The 14,693-nt window shown below is 47.5% G+C and overlaps 1 protein-coding gene across 1 annotated transcript in view; it reads right to left on the minus strand.

Annotated features, from left to right (window-relative positions):
* The window catches only part of Adamts17 (ADAM metallopeptidase with thrombospondin type 1 motif 17), a 344,255-nt gene that overhangs the window by 11,911 nt on the left and 317,651 nt on the right, over positions 1–14,693 (minus strand). The window contains 2 exon segments of the mRNA XM_015493124.2: positions 5,082–5,234; positions 8,986–9,190. Coding sequence (XP_015348610.2) covers positions 5,082–5,234; positions 8,986–9,190 — 358 coding nt within the window.

Here is a 14,693-nt window from a genome sequence, read left to right on the forward strand (position 1 = left end):
GACAGGAAGATCTTAGACAAGGTTAGGTGAAGCATGGAGAGCCAGGACACGGACCTGCACTGTCTTTACCATGTGCCCCACCCCAAAAGTCAATAACATAATGTGTGGCACAAGAGAAGTGTTCTTCAGGGACAACGGCCAGGTCCAGGCTATAATGAGAATCTAGACTGTGGTGCAGAAGAGTCAGGATAAGCTGGAGCCCACTCTGATCTGGTCGGATGGACACTGGGGACTTGGAGATGGGGGAACGAGGAGACAAAGGCATCTGCCTTAAGCTCTGCAGCGCAGCCCTGGCACCCACCTTGGGCCATGCCAGCACGTCTCCTGGCAACTGCTGGAGACGTCACCACTCTGTAGCAAGCTCACTGCTCCTAACTGAGCAGTGACTGGGCCTTCAGCTTTTCCCTAACACTGTGGCAGGCTCTGTTTGCTCATGTGTATTCCACACTAAAGGTACCTGTCCTCCCACCTCCTGCCCCGGTCCGTAAAGCACTGAATTTTGATAATCCTTCTCCCACTAGCTACTCATGCTCCCACGGGTACTATTTAAGGATTTCTTTATTTCTGTCCCAGTGCAGAGGGCTGGCTTCCTGGCTCCATGGTATGGTTTGCCACATCCCAGAAGAGGGCCCCAGTGTCCTGACTTGCTCTTGGATGTACCAATTTCCTTTAATAAGGACTTGACTTTTAATTTCGTGATTAAGAGAAGACTTAATGTGCAGGATCTCCTCATATAGAAACAATGATTGTGCTAAAGGGCAAATGACTGATACAAAATCTTTGGGGTAGGTTTGGATGGGTGGTGTGGAGACCAGGGAGATACTTGATTTTATGCCGAGTCTCTGCCTTTGATAGAGCTGAAGCCATCTTATTGTTCAGTTTCTTGCTTCAAATTCAGATAACCTTCTGACATTGTGCATTGAAAGAAAACTGAATTACAAACCAGAAGGCACACCAATTTTTAGTTGTGTGACCCTGGGGAAAAAAGCCACATCACCACTCTGAGCCTTAGTTTCCTCATTTGCAAAATGGTAAGAGACAGTTGTGAGGGTCAAGTGGATCATATGGGTGAAAGTGCTTAGTAAATTCTAAAGCAATGGCAAATGTCACAGGCTGTAACAACATTTCTTTGAGCTAGAAGAGGGATCAGCCCTCTCTGACTTCCTCTCAGGGCTCACAGGTACTTGCACACATATTGGGTCATTTGATCTTCTCAAGGCCTCTGGGAGTTACTGTTATCTCTGTCTTACAGAGAGAAAGAAGCTGGAGTCAGATGAGGCCTCGAGGGCTTGTCAGACCAGCCCCTTCCCCAGACCTCCACTGACACCAGGAGATCAATGGCCATTTTGATCTGTTCAAACCGGGAAGCACAAATTCTTAACATAGAGAATCAACAATTTTCTTTAAAAACATCATCCCATTATAATTCCTCTGGAATAGTTTATTTCTCATGGGGAAAAAAATCTCATCAATTCAATGGTGACAAATGTTTCTGGTCTTAGATCTGAGACATTTTAACTTTTGATTAGAAGTCACGCTCTTCTAGAAAGAAACGAATTTTCCTCCTCTTTCAGTTTAACTCCCAACCACCACCCGGGTAGAATACATAGACCCATTCAGTGGCTGCAAACAATGATTTGCATTGTTTTCTGAAAAGTGCTAACATCCTTGGAGGGCAGGCAGCTGCAGGTCATTTTCCAAACACCCAGAATAATTGTAATGCCCTCAGCCGTTGTGGGACTATGAAGTGTGACCCTCCTATGAGCCACTAGTTAGGGTTTGACTATTAGCTGTGCTCAGGATTCCAGGGAGGAGCCACATAGTCCCTGGGAGCCTAGCCTGCCTCACCATGGCTCTGAGCACTGAGGAGCTCTGCTGTTCCCAAAAGCTCTCACCCAGGTAGAATGGTTCCCGTGCATGGGCCTGGACTGGCCTGCACATCACCTCCTGGAAACAAGCTCATCTTTCTCAATAGCACTATGGGGCAAAGTGACAAGAGGGTGCTTGGATGGGAGGTGTCAAAGCTTCCCTGGCTGGAAAGCAGACCTTCTAAGCTCCCTCCATCACGGCACAGTCTGCTGGGCACCTGTCTGGCCCAACACTTTCTGCACTGGCTGCTTGACCTGGTTTCCTCCTGGCCATGAGGACGGGATAAACATTCCCAGATACAAGGACACTGTGATGGCTCCGTGCACCAGCCTTCTATCTACTTTCCTTTTAGGGAGTACGTTAGCTATCTTCAGAGTCTGGTATGAATGGAGGTTTGGATGTTGGTCTGTGGCAATTGTTTACAAACACAGAGGACCCCATGAGCACAACAGTGACACCATCTGCAAAATTGGACAGCAGAGAAATCGGAAACCTGAGAGCAGATCCAAATAGTCCGAATGAGCAAAAGCGCCAGGGCAAGATGCATCCCATGAAATCTGCTCCTACTGGCCTCCACAGCCAACAGGAGTGAGGATCCGGGGGCCCCCCAGGGAGGAGAGAAAGACCTAGGGCAAACTCCCCACCCCATCCCAGTGATGGCAGCAGAAGGGAGGGGGTGGACAGTTGGGGTGGGGGTCTCTTGGTGGGCTTCTATGCCCCCACCCCTGCCAGCTCGCTCCCTGCATACCACACACACAGACTTCCAGCCGCGCATCCCTTGCAGTTCTCTTCTGCACAGCAGAACCAAGTTTCCCTCCCTGAGCACTGGCTCTGGGTGGCTGCTCAACAGCACCACTCTAAGCTGAGCCGCTGCTCTGGCCAGACCTGCTGCTGGCTGGGATGGAACAGCTGGCTTCCACGCACACACCGCACACACCGTGCTCAGCATACGCCCAGCCCATCTAAGTGGCCAAGATGGGGGGCAGGTCTTGACATCCCATGGCTCCTCCTTGTTCTTAACGCAGAGCACAACTGGGGAGGGAGCCCTGCAGTGCATGAGCTCCCAGCAGACTGGGCTGCGCTTTGCATGTGCTATTTCCATTCACCCTCTGGTGTCTGGCTGCTGCTTACACCAGGATGTTCAAAGTACTTAAGAAAACAAGTGTCTCCCTAGTCCTCAAACCCAGAGGGGTTCAGCTGGAGAAGCTCAGGCATTGGCTGGCCGACAACCATCTGCAGGGCTCCCCGAGGCTCAGAGGCACCAACCCTGGGACTCCCAGAGCCCTTCTTGTTCTGTTTCTCACATGTGTTTTGAGCACTGAGTAGGGATCCAGGAATAGGGGCTCTGCCAGAGGAGTGTGGGCAAGTGGTTTAACCACTCTGAGCCTCTGTTTCCTCTTCTGTACAACAGGAGTGACAACCCTGGATGGAAAGGAATGGTAGCATGAGGCACAGAAGAAACAAATGCCCAATATCCCAACCCAGGATGGGCATTTGTGGCCCAGGCTAGGACTTGACCACTTCTCATTTGCCCATTTGATTCAAGCTGGGTCCAGATGTGCTTGGATAGAGAACATTTCTCAGGATCATTCTATAAAAGGAATCAAGACAAACTGGAGTCAGATCAAAACAGGTTAGTTCTGGGAACTGTGCCCACAGCAGTGTGAACACTGGGTGAGATTCGAGGTAGGGAAATGAGCTTAGTTATGAAAGGGCTTAGTCACTTATCCCAGCACCCTGGAACTTCTGAATAACTCTGAGAAACAGGCAGAACTAGGCTTCATGAATTCCATCTTGGAGATAAAGATACTGAGGGCCAGAGAGGTTATGAAGTTCAAGTGGAACAGAGTTACATGCCAGACCTCAATGTCTCTATCCCATGACTCTGGTTCTCAAGGCCCAGAGCACATGTATCTTTTGTGAAAGCCTTGGAGTCAAGTTTTTCCTCCAGCGTAAGGTTTGTTCTGGAAGCTTCTTAATGAGCACTATCTACATCCATGTCGCTGTGTGACATCTGTGTTTGTTTTGGGGAAGCTAGACTGTTGGCCTTGATTCTATTGCTTGGTCAGGTCTTTTGAACAGGGAATAAATAGGAAGCAGGTGTTTTGAGTCTCCAGATTCAGTTATCTAGAGGTGACATTTTAGCACAGCAGGTAAACTGGGACCTAAGATATTTGACTTTATTTGTTTGCACTTGAAGTGTTTGGAGGGCTTTGTTTTCTGACTTGTGTTGGGCAGGGAGGTGGTGGCATTTCTACAAGGGATTGGATTCTGAGAAGTTTTGCTTCACAATGAACAAACCATTCTCCCTTCCACAAAGCAGAACTGACCGGGGGCCCTGTTGCCAGATTTTCATACTGAAATTTTACAGGTGAAATTTCTCCATTTTTAAATGTTAGCTTCTAATTCCAAACTGGTTATAATATTACACAAGCCAAACAAACACCAACAGCTTCTTCAGTCACCAGTCAGCAACCTTTGAATGAAGAGGGACCCGGGGAAGCAAGTAGATATTTTTCAGTTGCTAAGACCACAAGGAAATATTTAAAAAGAATAAATATATTCTGAGCTTGCCTTAGACATCGTATGGTTGCTGTGAAAAGAAAACCTACTGGAAGGTTCTTATGCTGACATCAGTCTCCAGTAAATGGGAGTCATTCAAAGATACCAGGGGAAAGAATTAATGAAGGGTTAAACACCAAAGACTTTTTCACTCAGAAAAACATTCAATCTCTGTTGAACTTCCTTGTCCCCTGTCCTATCTGCCCTGGTGTCCTGTAGGCTGGTGCCCAAAGGTCCTGGAAATGAATGGAAGTGACATTTGCCCAAGTATCCCCTATGTGTCTGCTTCGACCCAGCCTCCCACACATTTGTAAGGCTCTTGTGACAGAAGGCTGTGAGGCCAGGCCCGTAGCAGGATGCTGGGGCACAGCCAGAATGCTGAAAAGGGCAGCCCGGCTGGTGACAGAGCACCCACATTTTGCTGTATTCATTTTCCTTCCAAAGGCTCACAAAGCAGTGGGTGCTCCCAGCCAGTCCAGAGAGCTGATCCACCTGCAGGAGCAGCAGGCAGGATGCACGCAGGGCCACTGGCAGGTGCAGAGTTGGGAATCTGCATGGTTAGATTGGAACCCCTGTAGAACTGGGCCCAATGGGACACTGAGCTCCTGTACTGTTGCAGCAGGAGGGGAATGTCAGAGCGCCGTCCTCACCTTAGACCAGTCCCCAGTCTTCCACTCATAGCAGCCTGAGTAGTCCTCACATGCCTCCTCGGCTTTCGGCCTTGTGGATGCATCGCATTTCCCTTGTGAGTTAGTGCACGTCACAGTTCGCTTCCGCGTCCCTTTACCACAGTTGGCAGAGCACTGCAAGATACCATGCGAATATTTAATCCAGACCAATTCAGTTTAAGTCCATCAACATCTAAGAAGTCCCTACTCTGTGCCAGACCTGGAGTGGGGACAGGAAGATGAAGATGCTGTTTCTATCCTCAAAAAGTGCAGGGTCTTCAGTCTTAGGCACCTAGTACTGGCTGGGACCCCAGCTGGGTGGCTGGTGATGAAGGAGAGGCACAGAAGTCAGAAATTGCAAGAACTTGGGGTTCCCAGAAGGTCAAATGAGGGGAATGGAATTTAGTGGCCAGCATCAGCTCCAAAAGACCAAGGGATTGTGCGAGTTCAAAGGGCAAATGTGTGCAGGCTCAGAAGACGAGCAGGAGACAAGCCATGCTGTAAGGCAAGGCCCTGGCAGCATGAGGTCTAAGGCCACTGGCTCCTTCTACACATGGCAAAGACCCTGGCGCAGGAAAAAGAAATAGGAGACAGACAAGAAAAGCCACAGGTGACTCTTTTGTAAAGCAGGTGTCCCTTGCTGACGGTTCTAATGGATATTTAAGTGTGGACACCAAACGTGGTAACACAAGAGTGTTCCTGGCGGTAGCTTGCTTACTTCCTGGGAGACAGTGTGGGGAGGGCCTGAGGGTGATGGGTGATATGCAAGCCTTCAGCTCAAGACTGCCCCCATTTCCTCCAGCAGAAAGGAGTGAGGACAAGATGTCAGGGTGTGGAGGGGGGAGCAGCTCTGGGATGAGCCTTCAGCCTGCTCCTGGCATGCTCCACGGTGGGGCAGGATGGTGCACTGGCTGGCAGTAGCACTTATGACTCTCCACAAATAAAGTGGAAGGAAGTCCCAGCAAAGTTGACCTGTCACCTTGGGGAGACATAACTGCCAAGTATGATGAGGTGGTCGGCAAGCAGAAGGGACGTAGTCTGCAGACCAGGGAGCTATCCCTCCGATTTTCTGTGCATGGACCAGTGCGTAGTCTCCCTGAAAAGCCCTGTCCCCACTATGAATGCAGACACCTAACTCAGGGAGATGGTGGGCTGCAGGCTGGATTCTGCTAAAGAAACTTCATACTTGTTCAGTTTGCCAAGGCTACCGTAGCAACTTTCTTAAGCGACAACTTTTAAAAAGTTCCATTGCGTCTGCTAACATATAAGTACATGAAGAGCAGACATTATTCTTGATATTTCTGTTATTAGTATTTATTCTACAATATTACCTACCTTTTTGTTATGAATTTAATATGGCGCTTGCTCGCTCTCTCGCGCGCTCTCTCTCTCTCTCTGAAGCTGCCATGGGGTTTTGAGAGTAATTTAGACTGGCTTGTTTTAGAAAGAATATACAAGCTTCAGAACTGGCTGGGCTGTCACCTGGGGGAGCTGGCAGAACACACACACTTGGATCGGTGTTGGGGAGAAGCACTGGTTTAAAGGGACCTCTGGTGCAAGGAGCCAGGCTGGTTTTGCACACAGGACCTCTTGGGCCAGGAGGGCTGCCTCAGGGAGCCCTGGGCCACTGCAGTGAAGGACTAGCCCCTGTTTCTCTGTGTGACAATGTTTTCTGACTATTTCAGCAACTCTGTCCTCACCATTTGACACATGGGCTCCCCTGGCCCCAGTGTCCACATGACTTGCTTCTTGGCAACTAATAGGCCATTCACCATTCCTGCCCCTTCAGTCCTGCAGCTTCTTACTCTGTTTCTTGCCTCTTTACCTTGAGTTTCAAGCACTGAGTGTCCAAACAATTTCTCTAGCAAACCTGGCTTTGGCCCCTTAGTCTGACTAATATCCCACTCCCTGGGGGGCCTCTGGCCTGGTGGAAGGACAGTGAGGTAGGCGGATGCCACCTCTAAAGGGACCTAGGAGGGTGAAGCTCAGCCTCTCTTTCTGCTTCCCATTGAGGATGGAGCCTAGAAACTGAAGATAGGAGGAATCCATTTATTACCTTTGACATCCTTCTGCAAATCTGATTCTCCAAATGAGGATGGGAAGGAGCTGGGGGAGGGAGTATTTAGTAAGGGTGATCAATGAAGGTGGTTGAATAAGAGCCATCATGTCAATAAAAACTCTCCCACAAGAAATGAAAGCCAGCTTCTGGCCAGGGCTGGAGGGGCTTCACCCCACAGTGAAGGGGCAGAAATACCAGCATCATAAGGAACTTGTGGAGGAAGGATGTGATTCCACGTCACATGTTAAGAAAGCAGCATTTTGCTTGCGTGGGGCTGGGCCAGAATGAGATGGATTGGTGCAGACACTAGTGCAGGATTAGGATGGGGCATTAATGTAGAGATGATCATAAACAAATTCCTTTAAGCCTTGCTCTAGTTGTCTCACCTTTCCCAGATATGGTGGTCTTCAGTGCTTTAATAACTGATAACTCCAGGCTTGGTTCTTTTGGTAAAGAGGCCTTTTTCCCCACATAAGACTCTGAGTGGAAGATTTATTTTAATCTTATCAATCAGATTAAAGCATAAATCTTGCTTGAATTAGAAGCTGGGTGGTCAAAGCCCTAAGGCTCATCTAGGGTTGGGGAAAGGAACTGTGGCTGTGTGCCTGTCTCCATCCTGGCAGCAAATATGAAAAAAAAAAAAATTCCAGCCAGGCATGGTGGCTCACACCTGTAATCCTAGCTGCTTGAGAGGCTGAGGCAGGAGGATTGCAAGTTTGAAGCCAACCTGGGCAACTTAGCAAGATCCTATCTCAGAATTCTGAAAAGGGTTGGGAATGTAGCTCAGTGGTAGAATATAATCCCCAATAGGGCCAACAAAGAAAATTTTTCTTGATGTTAACTTTACAAACCTAAGTATATATAAAGAAAAAAATTAAGCTCTTTTCCCTAAAATATTATAAAGTAGGGGTTAAGGGCAAAGGTCTTTAAATGAGTATATTTCAAGATTGGTCTGAAGATTAAACTCAGTTTTAGAGCAGCCAATGGTAGACTTCTCCTTCATTAAAAATGGGCTGAATACTTTTTTATTCAAAATAAATTCCGACTGTTTGGCAATCAAAGGAACTTTAAAAATATTTTCCACACTGAAGACTGTCTTGGATCTAGCCTCTTTGAATTTCATAGACCACTTTTGGTGGAAGACCTGAGGGAAGGTTGCCCTTTATTTAGCTATTTTTTGTTTGTTTTACAGCCAAACAATCAAAAGCATTAAGGCAAAGTCAATGCAAAGCTTTGCAAGATGACATCCTTAAAGATAAAATGGAATTTCCAGGACCAACTTTCAAAGTGAAAACTTAAGGCTTAATTGACCTCTTTCCAAAATGTTTTATGGTGTGAGATTTGTAACTCCAACTTGCATACCAAAAGCTGTCCCTCCCAGCATCTAACTCTCACAATCTACAAAACTGCTGTGGCATGAAAGGAAAGTCTTTGAAACCAGCTTCCCAACTTGACCACACTAGAGCTCAAACACGCCCAAAGGAGAATTAAAAGGTCAATTGGGGTGTGTGTGTGTGTCTATTTATTTATCTTTAGGTGGGAATTGTCATAAGAAATGAAACAAATAGTACTTTCACTGTGATGCCATGTGCATCATCACAAACATGTTGTCCATGTTTTCTTGAAGCCATGTTGTTATCTCAAATGGAATTTAAGAATATATGGGCTAGAACACAGCTTTGAGCTCCTCTGGAGCAGATAAAGACCATGACACCTGGAGATGTATCACAAACACCACGAAGAGAAAAGTACCACACTACATCCTGTGGACGAGGCCCGGAGGCTCTTGTGGTGGTTTCAGTCCCAGCCACAAGTGCAGTCCCTCACCTGTGACCACTCTGATGCCTCCCAGATGGACAGGCAGTCCTGGCCTTCGCAGCTCTGCACTGGTGTTGGTCGGGGGCTTGGGCAGTAGAGGGGCCGTGTGGTGACATGTGTGCCATTCTGTAGCTGGAATACACAGGTCACCTCCCGATGCTGGATGCCCTTCTCACAGGTGGCTGAGCAGGGGCTCCATGGGCCTGCCACCCACCTGGCCAGGGGGGAAAAGACAGGGAGTGTTATGGTTTGGATGTGAGGTGTCCCCTGAAAGCTCACGAGAGACAGTGCAAGAAGGTTCAGAGGAGAAATGCTTGGGCTGTGAGAGTCTTAACCCAATAAGTGAATTAATACCCTGATAGATGTTCTGCCTCACCTTAAGCCCCAGGATTGGAGCTGGCCTTCTCTGGACTAAGACCTCTGAAACTGTGAGCCCTTGAATAAATCTTTCCTCCTTTTCAATTGTTCTGGTCAGGTCCTCCAGTCATAGCAGTGAGAAGCTGACTAAAACAGGGGGTGTGTAATAGGGGAGAGAGGCTATCTCCCTCCACACCATGGAGAGACTTCCAGAAGGATCATGGAACATGTTTTATTCAATGGGGTGTGGGTGGGCAAGTACTGGCCACAAAACTCCTGCTTTGAATGTGGTCATTAAGTTTGGCTCTGATTCTGTTTCTTGCCCTCTGCCATTATAACAGGACACTATTCTAAGGTACTGTGACCTTGGAGATGTTTGTTACTGCAGTACTTGCTAACTGATACAATCTTTGACAAAGGACTTTTCAGTCTCTCTGCATGAATCCACCAGAATAAGGTTCTCACTGCCTTAGGTACTCTGGAACCTCCAAAGTGGGTCTTTGAGGATGCTATCTTGAGGATGGCAGCGGGTAGCCATAGAGAAGGTGACTACTGAGGTCAGCACTTTAAAGCATTCTTCTAAAACTTCATCTATCTGCCCAATGCTTCAATGATCTGGGGTCTATACCTCTGTCAGCTTCAGGGTGTTGAAAAATTGAAAAGTTTGGGAATTTCTTTTGGGGACACTAAAGGACTCTCTCCTTCTTGGTCCTCTGATGAGCTAAGCTTTTCCCTTCCTCAAATACTTCTAGCTCCTGGGAGCTCAGCACTTGGCAAAAGTGCCTGGAACCACAGATGGCGCATATGGACAGGTATTCCATTCCTTTTCATCAGAAAAAGTAGCCCTGGTTCTACCAAAAAACAAACCTGATCATGCCATGCCATCACACTGTGCCACTGTACCCTTTAGAAACAGCTGAGCACCTTCTGGGGCCTTTGGGTGGGCACTGGGTGGTGCCAACTGGCCCTTCCTCTCTAGTTCCAGCTCTTGAAGTTCCTCGGACCCACCAGTAAGTGGGAGGGACAGAGACAACAGTGTGCCTACTGTGGGGTGTGGTGGTGAGTACAAGTGACATACTGCCATAAACTGCATGGCACACATTAGCCCCAGAACTTTAGTGAGGATTGCTGCCACTGTCTCCTGGGTAGGCGATGGTGAACTCCCAGGGCAGCACGCAAGTCTTCCATCTCAACACAAAAAGAATTGAAGTGACTCCTACACCTTTCTCCTTGTTCTGGTCTTCAGATTAAGATGGATTCTCGATCTCTCCATCCTAATTGTAATTTTCTAATCGGTCGCTGCTATTTTAAAATGAACAGAATGGCCCAGGTTTGGTCTGACAGCACCAGGAGAGGAGATGACCTCTTTAAATGGAGATGCTGTCTTTATCAGTGCCACCCACCTTTGCCCTATTTCTGTTTCTAAGCAGCCAGGTTACCCCTGTTACCTCTGTCCCACCTGCCTACTTACTTTTGCATCTCATAACCGCCCCCCCACCTCCCCAGTCAGATCACTTTTGTCTTACACGTTTGTAGTTGAATTTTGAGAATATAAACGTCAGGCTTCAAGGTGAGACATGGGTGCTATTGTGTTGACTCTAAGTGTAAAAGAAGCTTTGAATTTGCTCCTGTCATCTGCATGTCCTGTGCTTCCTAGGATAAGCCTTAGAAGTAGGACCTTTATGTCCTACCCATGGGAATGTCACCTGCCCTGGGAGTGCACACCGCTGGCCACAGGATGCACTTCCATGGCTGGGCTCATGGCCAGGGCCTGTGCTGTAGTGCATGTGGCCAGTGACTCCCTGTCACAGGCAGGTCCCATATGAGACACACAGGGTGATGGAGGAATTGCTGGGCGAGGCTTAGCAGCCCTCCCTTGGATACCTCCTATACCTTCTGCCCCATCAGTGACTCGGATAATCACATCTGAGGGGAAAGAGAGTCCAAGGGCAAAGTGGAAGGAAGGAAGGGTATGTTGATGCCAGCTACGGCACGGGAAGACTTTGAAGATGGTATGCTAAGGGAAATAAGCCAAATGACACGATTCCACCCACACAAATTTGATGTGACCAAAGGACAAATGCCACATGATCCCACCTAATCAAGGAACCTGGAGAGAGGAAAAAGTAGAAAGAATGGTGGGTGACAGGGGCTGGGTGAGGTGAGGAGGGTTTTCTGTTTAATGGGTGCAGCATTTTAGTTTAGAGAGAGAAAAGAAATTCTAGAGGTGGACAGTGGTGATGGCTGCATAGTATATGCCTACAGTCTACACCACAGTGCCACAGACTTAAAAATGGTTAAGATGTTAACTTTAGTTATCTGCATTTTATCACAATTAAAAAGAAACAGGTAACTGCAATGAGCGGCTAGAAGTGGGTTGTAAGTGGGGGAAAGCAAACAAGAGAAGTGTTTCCCATGTCCCAGGCAGCCAAAGACGAAACACAAGAGGAGACCAGTTTCCAGCTGTGTGCAGCAACTGGTACCCACAGTGCTTCTGCTGATGGTGCCCTTCGCACCTGAGATACAGGAGGGTCACGCTGGAGCTTGCACAGATGTTCTACAGTTTACTTTAGCTGTTTTTCAGCTAGACTTTTTTGGCTCCTGTTCTCGACAAATACCCCATAGAGGCTTGGGAAGAAAATGGCTCTGTAAACTGCCCCACCCCTATCTTTTTTATCTTATTTTTTTCTTTTTGGGTGGCTGAAAGAAACCATTTCGCCTGAATGGTTGTGGGAGTCCCGTCTACAACCCTTGCACAACATCACTCAACTGAACATTACAACAAAATTGCATCCATTCCAAATCCTGTAATTAAAGAAAGGGATCATAGTTTCATAAAGCAATTATATTATAATTTCAACGTAAATATTATTGTTTTCACTTGTGTCTCCTAAAACCTTTAATGGCAACATTTACTAGACAAGTTTGAGTGAGCAAGTTTGATTTCAAGTTTGATTTCTTCTTAAGAGCCATGAAACTGTAATTCTTTAGGAAGGCATAGTTAACACTTCTCTAATTTGGGCTGTCTTTCCCTATCACTCTGAAGGAGTTAGAATGGAATTTCCTCCCTTTCTGTCCAAGTGACTTGGTTCCTGTGCCTAACAGGGTGAGTATCCCTATCCAAACTGCTGGAACCAGAAGTAGTTCAGATTCCTGATTGTTTGGGATTTTGGAATATTTGCATATAAATCACGAGACATCTTAGATATTGGATCCAAGTCCAAACATAAAATTCATTTGTTTCCCATACACCTTATTCACACAGCCTTAAGGTAATTTTATACAATATTTTGAGTGGACCTGGTTTTGACTTATACCCATCACATGAGATCAGGAATAAAAGTTTCCACTTGTGGCATCATGTTGATTCACAAAAAGTTTTGGATTCTGCACAGCATTTTGGATTTCAGATTTTTGGAGCAGGGATTCTGAGCCTGTATTTTGAGTTATAATATGCTAATGAGATATACTGGATAGCTCAGTGACCTTTGAGACACTATCTTCTCTATTTTTTCCCTGCTTAAAAAAATTGCCACAAACTTAATGGCTCAAAACAAAATTGATTTATTATCTTACAATTCTAGAGATCAGAAGACTGACGCAGATCTTGCTGGTTTAAAATCAAGGTATTCAGAAAGATTCTGGAACTCAAAAATGAATTCAGCAAAGAAGCAGGATATAAAATTAATATCCACAAACCAATTGTGTTCCTATATTCCAATGATGAATCAGTTGAAAGAGAAATTAGGAAAACTATCCCATTCACAATAGCCTCAAAAAAAAAAGGGGGAGAGTGTGGGAGTGCAGCGGCGGAATTACAACTTGTGTGAACAGGATTTGTATGAAAACTAGTATACTGAGAGCAATGTAAAACATGGTACAGGAGATCCAACATGGCGGCAGGCACAGAGGTATCAAGTCTCTGACCTCTCCAGCTGCGCGGGCATAGGGAGTCTTAAATCGTCTAAATGCTGTTTGCTCAAGATCACTAGGCATTGCTGAGCTAATGTGGATCTGGGGCGAACAGTCTGGGCCTCTCAGAACACACACCGAGCCCGTAGGGGCTGAATTCAGGCTCCCGTTCGCCCGCATCTCACAGACAAACTGCTCTGGCTCAGTGCTAAAGAACCTGCGGAAGTCCGGACCCGCCAGCCGCTGCCCACGCAACTCGGCCGTCGGCCACCTGCCACCTGCCACCTGCCCGCGGCCCCTGCGACTGGGCGGCTAGCCTCTGAGGCGTGGCTCAGCAGGAGCGGCGCAGGGACTCTAGGAAGAGGTCTCTAGCCAGGCCTTCATGAAGTAGCCAACTGGGAATTGAAACCAACCAGAGACTTACCAGTCCCACCCCTCCCTTCGGACACTCGGGCAAGGAGCCTGGGGCCCGCCATAGCAGAGAGGTGACGTCACTGGAGGTCAGCCGACGGAATTCCTTCCCAGCGGAATCCACTTTAGCAGGTGTGTGACTCCCACCCCCTCCAGATACAAGCAGCCAGGAAACCTCGGGAATCTCTCCGGGGGCGTGTCTGTAGGGAAGCAGAGGGGATTCCCGATCCCCAACTCCCCTTACCACCAGCGGCGACACCCAAGGTCTTAGCTGCCAGTTTCCGGGGGCATGTCCACAAAAGGGGTCCGGAAAAATTAAACTGTTGGTCCCCAGATCACCACACCACAGCACTGGGGCTTAGATGAATGACAGACAGAGTGCTCAGTCGTTCGGGAAATAGGACACACGGTGGGGCTGCAAGTGTAACCAGATCTTTGGGGAACCGCCTCCGATGAACAGGACCTGGCTGGCTGGCAGGAGGAAGGGGGGGAAGGCCCGGAGAAGTGAAACGGCTCTGGACTAACAGGATTGAGAGACTCCCAGGAGCCGCCTTACAGGGATTGCTATCGGCACACAGAGGGCAGAAGCTCGGCTCGGAGGGCACAGCTCCGCCTACTGGAAGAGAAGAAAATGGATCTCTAAGACTTCAATTTTTTTTCTCTCTTTGTTGTTTTCTCCCCTTTTCCTTCTTTCTTTCTTTCCTGTTTCACGTTTTATTGTTCTTTCCATTCTCCTCTAATCTATCTCTCTCTCTCCTTCTTTCTTTTTAAGTGCACCTTCCTTCCCCTACCCCCCAAGCATTACGTCTTCCATTACGTCTTCCATTTCATCCCAAGCATTACGTCTTCCATTACGTGTAATTGTCTAAATGCAAATAGGTGAATGTTTTAAGGCTGTCTATAGGGCTCCTAAATACCTAGCTACTACCAACATCCTGATCCAATCACCTGTTAGTATCCCCCTTCAGTAGAGCAATCTTCTAAAGTAGCCAAGACATACGAACCCTCATACCATCATAGCACCTAACCTAAACATA

The sequence above is a fragment of the Marmota marmota genome, unplaced genomic scaffold, assembly GCF_001458135.2.
Source record: "Marmota marmota marmota unplaced genomic scaffold, marMar, whole genome shotgun sequence".
NCBI classification, from domain to species: Eukaryota; Metazoa; Chordata; class Mammalia; order Rodentia; family Sciuridae; genus Marmota; species Marmota marmota.